Raw genomic sequence first — 11,883 nt, forward strand, 5'->3', positions numbered from 1 at the left:
AAACTGAAACTAATGATAATGTTAATGATAATGTTCATAATGATGCTCAACCTAGTAATGATAATGACATAGAAATTGAACCTGCTGTTGATCTTGATAACCCACAATCAAAGAATAAACGTTATGATAAGAAAGATTTTGTTGCTAGGAAACATGGTAAAGAAAGAGAACCATGGGTTCATAAAACCATGCCTTTTCCTCCCAAACCATCCAACAAAAAGGATGATGAGGATTTTGAGCGCTTTGCTGAAATGATTAGACCTATCTTTTTGCGTATGCGATTAACTGATATGCTCAAAACCAATCCTTATGCTAAGTATATGAAAGATATTATTACAAATAAAAGAAAGATACCGGAAGCTGAAATTTCCACCATGCTTGCTAATTATACTTTTAAGGGAGGAATACCAAAGAAACTTGGAGATCCAGGAGTACCCACTATACCATGCTCTATTAAAAGAAATTATGTTAAAACTACTTTATGCGATCTTGGAGCCGCTGTTAGTGTTATGTCTCTCTCTTTATATCATAGACTTGATTTGAATAAGTTGACACCTACTGAAATATCTTTGCAAATGGCTGATAAATCAACTGATATACCTGTCGGTATTTGTGAGGATGTGCCTGTTGTAGTTGCAAATGTTACTATCTTAACGGACTTTGTTATTCTTGATATTCCCGAGGACGATAGTATGTCTATTATTCTTGGAAGACCCTTTTTGAATACTGTAGGGGCTGTTATTGATTGCACTAAAGGCAATGTCACTTTTCATGTTAATGGTAATGAGCATACAGTACACTTTCCGAGAAAACAACCTCAAGTTCATAGTATCAACTCTATTGGAAAAATTCCATCGATTATATTTCGAGGTTTTGAATTTCCTCTTCCTACTGCCAAGAAGAAATATGATATTCTTATTATTGGGGATGGGCATATCCCCGTTGAGGTAACATAGTGTTATTCGAAATTTCTCTGGTTCGATGTTATTTGAATGAGTTCGTTAACAAGACTTGATCAACCTTGTTAGTGGATTCCTTTTGATGATCATGAGATGGATGAAACTAGAAGGCAAAACCTTCTGTACCCAACTTTTACTTCCTGTTATTTATATTAAATATAATAAAAATAAATATTTTTCTGTCTATTATCTGATTATCCGTGCAATATAAAAATACCTCGAAAATAAAAGTTCTCGAAATGCCCTAAAATTTAAATATGATTTTTTCCAGAATATTTGAGAATATTTGGCACAAAGAACACAGCAGGGGGGCCAACCACCTGCCCACGAGGGTGGAGGGCGCGCCCTACCCCCCTGGGTGCACCCCCTGCCTCGTGGGCCCACGGTGGCCCTCCTCCACTTATCCTTTCACCCATACACTTCTTCTTCCTCCCACAAACACGAATAACCAGCTCAAACCCGAGTCCAAGCTCGTTTTGCTGCCATTTTCGATCTCCTTGCTCAAAGCACCTCTCACAAAACTGCTTGGGGAGATTGTTCCTTGGTATGTGACTCCTTCATTGGTCCAATTAGTTTTTGTTCTAGTGCTTTATTCATTGCAAATTTTTGCTACTTAGGTGACCCTGTTCTTGAGCTTGCATATCAAATTTATATGGTCAAAAGTAGTTTTGATGCATGATATAGGCCCTAGGCACTTGTAGGAGTAGTTGCTATCAATATTATTGAGTTTGGTTTACTTTTATTTTGAAGTTACTAAAAAATTTCAGAATTTTTCAGAAGAAGAAATATGCTTAGGAAAATGTTCCAAGGTGGTTCTTCAAGGAAGCAAGGACCCAGGCTTGCAATGCGTGATGCTGATGACGAGCCACCAAGAGACGCTCCAGTGTGTCCTTGTGAATGGCCTTCTGAGAACTTTATGGATCGAGCGGGAATTAAGGAAGAATTCAACGCATATTTGCGTAACGATGATCTCGTGAGCTTCGAAGAAGAGAAGTGCAGCCAGTACCACAACCTCGCCAGTACCTTTGTGAGGAGGTTTGAATTTTCAACTTCACATAATTCTCCAACTGTCCTGTTTGATCTTTATGATAAATCTTACACTATGGACTTAGAGGATTTTACCACTGCATGCAAACTTCCACAATGGGGTAGTATAAGGGATCCTTGCAAATCTGAATTTAGAGATTTTCTTGCTAGCATAACTGTGGGAGAATCTAGAGATATTACTCAAGCTACCATAGGGAGCATTCACTTTCCTGCTATACATTATTTTGCTCTCTTCATAGGTAGATGCATAAATGGTAAAGATGAAGCATGTCACATGTGTGTCCCTGACCTCAGTATTCTTAGGAGTGCTGTGTTAGGAGACAAATCATATAATTTGGGAGCCATTGTTGCACGTAGGTCGCATCTTAATAGACTTAATGGAGATTTCTTTGGTGGAATTTATGCAACCGGCATAACTAATTTTCTTGGTATAGCCATACGCGAAGATGATATTGAATTACCTCCTGCTTATCTAGATTTTAATGCTATGGTTCACACCAGTTTGTCGAGAGGAACGAATCACCTCTCCAGTATCGACTAATCTTTGACAGACGTCGTGCTGTCCATATTACTCTCCCTGCTCCTGCCTTCTTTGATTATCAGGCAAGTGGAAGATATACTATTACCAGAAAGGAGGCAGATGAGTATGAGAGGAGAGAGGAGGCCACTCGTCGCCACACTGCAGCTCAGCAGGCGATAGCCGCCGCATCGCAGTACGACCCCATCTACTATTATGGATATCCGCCAGGCCAGCCGTGGCCATAGACCAACTTAGGCCAAAAGCCTAAGCTTGGGGGAGTACGTATTTCCCACCGACATTATATTTATGTTCACACACTCATTGCTAGATGTCGGTGTTCATACTTTTTCATTGTATCATCCATGTTAGTTTATTTCCCTTTTTATGCTTTCTTCTTGTGTGTTTAATAAACCTTAAGAAAAACCAAAAAAATTAGTTGTAGCTTTTAATCAGTTTAATTTCCATGCTTGTAGTAGTAATTAAAAAGAAAACCCAAAAAGATTTCCTGGTCTTCTTTTGCTTGTTGGGAGCTTTCCCATGTAAATAGTTTTATTTCTTTTCTTTTCTTTGGAGGTCGATAGGAGAAGACCATAATTAAATTGTTGAAGTGGCTCTTATATGCATTATTGTTTATCTGACAAAAGAGCACATATTGCCTTGTCTTCTCCTGTTTATTGAATGCCTGCAGATTCCAGCTTAGTCCAATGCACGTGCACTATTATTATTATTCACATCATTCGGTCGTGCAAGTGAAAGGAAATTATGATGATATATGATGGACTGGCTGAGATGAGAAAGCTGATATGAACTCGACCTCTTTTGTTTTTGTAAATATGATTAGTTCATCGTTCCTGATTCAGCCTATTATGAATAAACATGTTTGCAATGACAACTAGAGATCATAGTTTCTTGTGCCATGCTTGATTAGCTATGAGTTATAATGGTTTACCTTGCGTGCCAACATGCTATTGAGATAGTTATGATGTGGTATGATAGGGTGGTATCCTCCTCTGAATGATTTAAGTGACTTGACTTGGCACATGTTCACGCATGTAGTTGAAACAAAATCAACATAGCCTTCACGATATTTATGTTCATGGTGGATTATATCCTACTCATGCTTGCATTGGGTGTTGATTAATTTTAATGCATGTTCATGACTGTTGTCTCTCTCTAGCTGGTCGCTTCCCAGTCTTTTGCTAGCCTTCACCTGTACTAAGCGGGAATACTGCTTGTGCATCCAATCCCTTAAACCCCAAAGTTATTCCACATGAGTCCACTATACCTACCTATATACGGTATCTACCTGTCGTTCCAAGTAAATTTGTATGTGCCAAATTCTAAACCTTCAAATAAATATCCAGTTTTGTATGCTCGAATAGCTCATGTATCAACTAGGGTTGTCCGTATCTTCCATGTTAGGTGGGTTATTCTCAAGAGGAGTGGACTCCGCTCCTCACTCACGAGATAAATGGCTGGTCACCGGGATGCCCAGTCCCATGCTTTATGCAAACTAAATCAAAATAATTGCAAACAAAACTCCCCTTGAGACTCTTGTTAGTTGGAGGCACTCGTTGTTTTGAGCAAGCCATGGATTGATGCTTATTGGTGGAAGGGGGAGTATAAACTTTACCATTCTGTTTGGGAACCGCCTATAATGTGTGTAGCATGGAAGATATCGCCATCTCTTGGTTGTTATGTTGACAATGAAAGTATACCGCTCAAAATATTATCCACCTCTGTTTCAAAACCGAGCTCTGGCACCTCTACAAATCCCTGCTTCCCTCTGCGAAGGGCTTATCTATTTACTTTTATGCTGAGTCATCATCCTCTTATTAAAAAGCACCAGTTAGAGAGCACCGCTGTCATTTGCATTCATTAGTGTTAATTTACATTGAGTATGACTTGACTGGATCTCCTTTACCATGAATTACAATGTCTAGTCAGTCCTTGGTCTTTAAAGGTGCTCTGCATTTATGTGTTGCGGTCTCAGAAAGGGCTAGCGAGATACCACCTTGTTATATCATATTATGATTGTTTTGAGAAAGTGTTGTCATCCGAGATTTATTATTATGGCTCGCTAGTTGATTATGCTATTGATATGAGTAAACTTGAGACCTATGCGTTATTATGAATGTGGTTAGTTATAATCTTTGCTGAAAACTTCAATGCTGGCTTTACATATTTACAACAACAAGAGCAAACAGAGTTTGTAAAAGTTTTTCTTTTTCACTTTCCGTTTGTCAACTGAATTGCTTGAGGACAAGCAAAGGTTTAAGCTTGGGGTAGTTGATATGTCTCCAACGTATCTACTTTTCCAAACACTTTTGCCCACTCTAACTTGCATGATTTGAATGGAACTAACCCGGACTGACGCTGTTTTCAACAGAATTACCATGGTGTTATTTATGTGCAGGAGCAAACATTCTCGGAATGACCTGAAACTTCACGGACCCACTTTTCAGAAAATAAGAAAAAAACCTGCAAAAGATGAAGGCCAGGGGGCCACCACCTGCCCACGAGGGTGGGGGGCGCGCCCCCTACCTCGTGGGCCCCCTGTTGCCTCTCCGACTCCAACTCCAACTCCATATATTGAGTTTCGGGGAGAAAAAACCAGGGAGAAGAAATCATCGCGTTTTCCGATACGGAGCCGCTGCCAAGCCCTAAAACCTCTCGGGAGGGCTGATCCGGAGTCCGTTCGGGGCTCCGGAGAGGGGAATTCGTCGCCATCGTCATCATCAACCATCCTCCATCACCAATTTCATGATGCTCACTGCCGTGCGTGAGTAATTCCATCGTAGGCTTTCTGGACGGTGATGGGTTGGATGGGATCTATCATATAATCGAGTTAGTTTTGTTAGGGTTTGATCCCTAGTGTCCACTATGTTCTGAGATTGATGTTGCTATGACTTTGCTATGCTTAATGCTTGTCACTAGGGCCCGAGTGCCATGATTTCAGATCTAAACCTATTATGTTTTCATCAATATATGAGTGTTCTTGATCCTATCTTGCAAGTCTATAGTCACCTATTATGTGTTATGATCCGTTAACCCCGAAGTGACAATAATCGGGATACTTACCGGTGATGACCGTAGTTTGAGGAGTTCATGTATTCACTATGTGTTAATGCTTTGCTCCGGTTCTCTATTAAAAGGAGACCTTAATATCCCTTAGTTTCCGTAAGGACCCCGCTGCCACGGGAGGGTAGGACAAAAGATGTAATGCAAGTTCTTTTCCATAAGCACGTATGACTATATTTGGAATACATGCCTACATTATATCAATGAACTGGAGCTAGTTCTGTGTCACCCTAGGTTATGACTGTTACATGATGAACTGCATCCGGCATAATTCTCCATCACCGATCCATTGCCTACGAGCTTTCCATATATTGTTCTTCGCTTATTTACTTTCCCGTTGCTATTGCTATCATCCCTACAAAATACCAAAAACATTGCTTTTACTACCGTTACCTTTTGCTACCGCTATCACTACTATCATATTACTTTGCTACTAAACACTTTGATGCAGATATTAAGTTTCCAGGTGTGGTTGAATTGACAACTCAGTTGCTAATACTTGAGAATGTTCTTTGGCTCCCCTTGTGTCGAATCAATAAATTTGGGTTGAATACTCTACCCTCGAAAACTGTTGCGATCCCCTATACTTGTGGGTTATCACCACTCCACGCACCTCGCCGTGCCTCCTAGCGAAGAGTTCGAGCTCGCCCGAGCTCCGGCCGTCGCCACACTCGTCGCCGGTGACGTTTCCGGCCACCCCAGCTCCACCCACTGCCACCATTCGACGTGGCTCACTCCTCGCATCACGTAGATGTGCTCCGCCGTCGTTTTGGTCGCTGGAGCACAAATCCCGCACTGCCCCGCCGCATTTGGCCTTGCCGGTGGCTAAACGCCGGCGAGTTTGACCCCGCTGACCACGTTTGAGTCTGGGTGGGCCTAGTTTGACCCCCTGGGTCTATGACAAGTGGGACCCGCCTGCTAATTAAGTTAGGATTAGGAATAACTAAAAATTAGTTAAACTAATGACACTGACACGCGGGACCCACTGGTCAGGTTTAACCTGGACCGTCCCCGTTGACTGCTGACGTCACCCTGACGCAATGCTGAGTAGTAATCATTTACTGGATTTATTCTTATACATGAAATTCCAGAAAATGTTCTAAACTTCAAAAATTCATAGAAATTAATCTGTAACTCCAAATGCAAAGATTTATATATGAAAAATGATCGGAAAAATCCAATCTTTCCATCTGTAATGTTTTCATGCATGTCAGAACACTTTAACCTTGCTGTTTAAGTGAAACAAGCTAATGCACTAATATGACTTCATATCATGAGCTTTTATTTGAATCTTTGATTCAAATGGACTCGAACCAACCTGTTTTAGAATGCATTAGCCAAAAAACACAACCATATTGCCATGTCATAGCATGCATCATATTGGTGCATATTGCCATGTGATGATTGTGTTCCGTTGTGTCTTTCGTGGTAGGTTCTGCCTTCGAGGATACCTACGAATATCCGATTGAAGGGCAGTACCCTACCACCACTCCATCAGGCAAGCAGCCCCATTGATCATATCGATACAATCCCATGTTCTCGCTCCTGCTCTCATTTACTGCATTAAGACAACAACATTTCAAACTGCTGTGTGCTGCGGTAGTTGACCCCTTTCCTCTGCATGACCTGTCATTGCCACAGTATCTAGATGAAACCCACTAGCATGTGTAGGAGTTGATTGAGCCATGTCTGTGTTTCCTACCTTGCTATGCCTGCTATGCTTAGAGTTGTGTCAGGTCTGGTTCATCTGGGTGATGGGCTAGAGTGAAATGAATATGTCGGTAATGTGAGTGATGTGTTGAACATGATTTGGTAAAGGTATCGATGAGAGGCCATGTAGGAGTACATGGTGGGTTGTTTCATTGGAACCGTCCTTAAGCACCGAGATCTGTATGTGTGATTTAAGAACCAATTACTACCATGCATTGGGATCCTTAATTGACCCTCTCGGCTTCTTAACCACCCTAGTCCTCTGTCCAGGAGTTGCAACTAGTTTCTGGTGTTTGTAGGATATGTGTTGGCGGCCGTGCGTAGCGCTGACCCTAGGGGTGGGCTATGATGTGGTAGATACACCATGGCACGGTGTACCGAGTCGCCCGTTTGGTGTCTCGGGAACCCTGTACACATCGTTCGGGGTCGTATGTGGAAACCTCGGCCGGACTCCCTGTGGATGGAACCTGGATAGGCGGTAAACCTGGACTAGAGACTTGAGTGTTTAGGTAGGCCGGGGCCAACACCCTCTTTGGGCTTCCGCTTGAAGGTTGCCGAGTACATGTCATGTAAACGACGATAAGTGGTGAGAGCGTGTATGAAGAAGTACACCCCTGCAGGGTTGACATCATCTATTCGAATAGCCGCGTCCGCGGTAAAGGACTACTTGGTTGCCTATACAGTTCATAGACAAGTAAATGGATACTCCTAAAAGCCCCAAGACAAGTGTGAGTGTTGTGGATGGCCCTTCCGTAGGATGACGGAGGAGGATCCTCGGTAGTGTATTGTTGTGGTGAGTAGTGGACTCGTGTGTGCAAAACATTTACAAGTTGCTATCTCTTAGGATAACTTAGCCAAGAGTAAAAGCTAGCTTGCTGCAATAACCCCACTACCCTTCTTGAGAATGTTGCATGTATAGTAGGATCTGTTGTAAGACTTGCTGAGTACCTTTGTATTCATGTTTGCTTAATTACTGTTGCAGAAGAGAACACCGCCCCCTCCGATGGGTTCTATGTAGATCTCGACGTTGACGAGTGACTTGCCACCCAGGTGGTGATCCTGAGCCGTGAAGGGCCTTGTAGATAGACAGGCTTCGTCAAGCCTTCTTGCTTTCTAGTTGTCTGTACTCAAACAAGTTTGCTTCCGCATGTGCTTGTATGTTTGTATGACTTGAGTGTCGGGTCGTGTGACCCCTACCTGTATGAACATATGATGTAAGGCTCTCTAGAGCCTTCTAAATAAAGTACTTTGAGTTGTAGAGTTTTGTTGCGATGCCATGTTGTATTTACACATATCGAGCATATTGTGTGTATGTTTGAAATGCTTGGTATGTGTGGGATCCGACAACCTAGTCGTTTATCCTTGGTAGCCTCTCTTATGAAGAAATGTAGTCTTGTGCTTCCATGAGCCATAGTAGTCCGCTACAACCTGGTTCACCGGAGTCCTGCTAGCCCAGCACTACTGCTCCAGAACACTTAGACTGGCCGGCATGTGATTCACTTCGTTCTTGTGTCTGTCCCTTCGGGGAAATGTCACGTGGAGACATCCGGAGTCCTGTTAGCCTGCTACAGCCCGGGTTCCTGGAGTCCTGTTAGCCCAGTTGCTACAGTCCGGATTCATACGCTGTTGACTGACATGCTTGAGGTTGATTCATGTATGCCTGTTCCCATAAGTTAGTGCCACTTTGGGTTCACGACTAGTCATGTCGGCCCTGATTCTCTGTCATATGGATGCTAGCGACACTATCATATACGTGAGCCAAAAGACGCAAATGGTCCCGGGCCATGGTAAGGCAACACCCATGGAAATACCTTACGTGAGGCCGCAAAGTGATATGAGGTGTTACAGGCTAGATCAGTGTGACTTAGAATCGGGGTCCTGACATTCTTCTCCGGAACCGGTTCCTCTAACATAGAAAAAGAAAGTCATGGTGCTACAGTGCTAGGTTAGGGACTGTTAGCAGGTAGTTAGCAGATTGTTTATGGTTGGTATTTACTATAGATATAAATAATTTTAATTAATTTTAATTCACCATCAATTTGTTTGTATGTAATTACTATAAATATATAGAGTAGATCATCAATTTACAAATTAATTTAAATCATTTATGGCTAAAACGGTTGACGTCAGACAATGCCTCCATCAATTTGACGTTGCAGACACCCGAACACGCCTGCAACATCAAATTCGACCCACTCTGGCCCATCCGACCCCACATAAATTGAACGTTATCCACACTTCAGATGAAACCCTAGCTACATTCCACCCCCTACTATGGTATGAAGCTTCTCTTTGGCGTTCTCCGCTATGTCGGCCATTGGATCCGACTCCGAGATATCATCATTCGAGGACTGGGATTTCATCCCGTGTAGCTCCAAGGAGCAGATGGTTGCCTGCCCTACTCTTCGACGCTCCCAGGAGGAGTTCGCCCTCCCCCGATCGTTCGGATCCGGAGCCAGTGGATTTTGGCACATGATAGACGCCTCGCCAAAAGTGGTCACCATCGAATGGCACAACCCCGATTTGCCGTGAGAACCATCTAGGTGGCACCTCATCCCCACGACGTCGGGCGTCGAAACGGAGGCCATATGCACCTCCATGAGTTGCCCAATCCAAAATGGAGGGGCGGAAAGCCCGCCGTGCGAGGCTGCGGAGGCGTCTTTAGCAGCCCGCATGGCGGAGGCGGCTTTGACAGCAGCGGAGGAAGCCCTTTGTGCCCGTATAGCCCAGAGGCGGCAAAGGAGGGCGATGAAGGAGATGACAAAAGAGCAATGTCGAGCGGTCTGTGCTATGGATGGACTGCCCTCCAAGGAGAAGGCCAAGAACAGAGATGCATCGGACAACTCCGGCAGTGAGCAGATCAGCCCGAATCCATTTTGCGTCTTTGACCGCTACTGCCACACGGATGATGGAAAGGGCAAAAGCGCCCATGGATGAACTTCTTTCATTGTCGCTTGTTGGTAATTAGTAGAGCATGTCAACTTTTGGTAGTTTGATGACATGTGTTCAGCTACATATGTATGTTGCATGCGAACAACATGAATTTGAGGATTCAGTTTGATATATCTGATTATGAAGAATAAAATTTATGTGATGTTCAGTCACTGTCTGCAAATGTACACGAACGCGTCCGCATGCGTTTAGGGGACATGCTTTCCTACTTGTTGTAGTTGCTCTAAATCTCCTCCTCGGACGTGTGCCTTCGCTGGTGCAGCTACTCTGTGTCGTCGGCTCGTCGCTAGCTCCGACCAGGTTCACAACCGCCGTCACCTCTGTCTCTATGATGTTTTCTTTCTCTCGGAATGCTCTCAATCTTTATTATGTGTATAGAAAATACGTGAACAGAGAGCTGTGATAAGAGCAACTCTAATGGGCCGACCCAAACAGACATGCATTTCATCCACTTTTTGTCCATTTGGGTCGATGAAACGGACATCGGCGTCCACTTTTTGATTTGGGTCTGCATGTGCACCCAACGGGTTGCTTGACGCACTTTGCCATGTTCACCCTGGCATTTCGTCAAACATGTAGCAGGCAGCGGGGTTGGCAGGGGCTAGACGGCCGATGGCTACAGCGACACAGGAGGTCTACGCCATCGAGGTCGCCGGCGCCACTGCTAGCCGTCTCCGGGGAGCTCACCGGCGAGGCATCGCCGGAGGAGCTGTAGTACTCCGGGGTGACGGCGCTGGCGCTGTAGTCGGCACCAGCGAAGTCGACGGCATTAGCGCTAGCACTGTCGTCGGCATCGGCGAGGTCGAACACATAAGCGCTGGCCCCGGCGGTGGTTGCACCGACGCGCTGGATGGACTTGGGCGACATGGCGGCGGCCGGGAGGTCGAAGGGGAAGCGCACGGGGAAGTTGAGGTCGGCGGCGGCAGATGCACCCTTGAGACAGAGCAGCGTGGCGTCGTACGCGCGCGCGGCGGCCTCGGCGGTGGAGTGGCAGCCTAGCCATATCCGCGTCTTCTGCCCCGGTGCCCGGATCTCCGACACCCACGCGAGCGAGCACTCGACCCGTGCCGGCTGCAGCCTTGCCCGTCCTGCACCGGGCCGGCTCCGCCTCGACCCGCAGCCCGCACCAGCCGGCTGCGAGTCCGCGCCCGTCTGCCCTCCGCGGCCCCCAGCGACCGGCTCGTGGTCCCTCTATCGCCGATAGTCTCCACGCCCGCGGCCACATCCCGCCAGCTCCGCCCCTCGCCCTTCGCCCGCCGGCTCCGGCTCCGCTTCGCGGCCGGCTTCGCGCGCGCGCCGGTCATCCGTCACTGCTCCCGCACCCGAGACACTCCTCCTCGCCCCGCCAAGGCTGCTTTGCGCGCCGCCTGCTACGACCCGGCTGCCCCCTGTTGGGGAACGTAGTAATTTCAAAAAAATTCCTACGCACACGCAAGATCATGGTGATGCATAGCAACGAGAGGGGAGAGTGTTGTCCACGTACCCTCGTAGACCGAAAGTGGAAGCGTTATAACAACGCGGTTGATGTAGTCGTACGTCTTCACGGCCCGACCGATCAAGCACCGAAACTACGGCACCTCTGAGTTCTAGCACACGTTCAGCTCGTTGACGATC

The 11,883-nt window shown here is 45.5% G+C and overlaps 1 protein-coding gene across 1 annotated transcript; it reads right to left on the reverse strand.

The window, feature by feature from the left end:
- Positions 1–10,836: 10,836 nt before the first annotated feature.
- Positions 10,837–11,573, reverse strand: LOC147963954 (uncharacterized). The gene is made up of 2 exons (XM_087529770.1): positions 11,426–11,573; positions 10,837–11,357 (listed from the first exon to the last, which is right to left on the reverse strand). The coding sequence occupies exons 1-2, from the start codon at positions 11,571–11,573 to the stop codon at positions 10,837–10,839; spliced, it is 669 nt and encodes a 222-aa protein (XP_087385896.1).
- Between the last annotated feature and the right edge of the window lie 310 nt (positions 11,574–11,883).

Source organism: Triticum urartu, chromosome 6A, assembly GCF_056163025.1.
Source record: "Triticum urartu cultivar PI428250 chromosome 6A, HENAU_Tu73, whole genome shotgun sequence".
NCBI lineage: Eukaryota > Viridiplantae > Streptophyta > Magnoliopsida > Poales > Poaceae > Triticum > Triticum urartu.

Coding starts and splice junctions, on each gene's coding strand:
- LOC147963954 (XM_087529770.1), bottom strand. CDS start 11,573: ATGACCGGCGCGCGCGCGAAGCCGGCCGCGAAGCGGAGCCGGAGCCGG. Junction 11,358..11,425: donor GTCGCTGGGGGCCGCGGAGG/GCAGACGGGCGC, acceptor GGCCCGGTGCAG/GACGGGCAAGGCTGCAGCCG.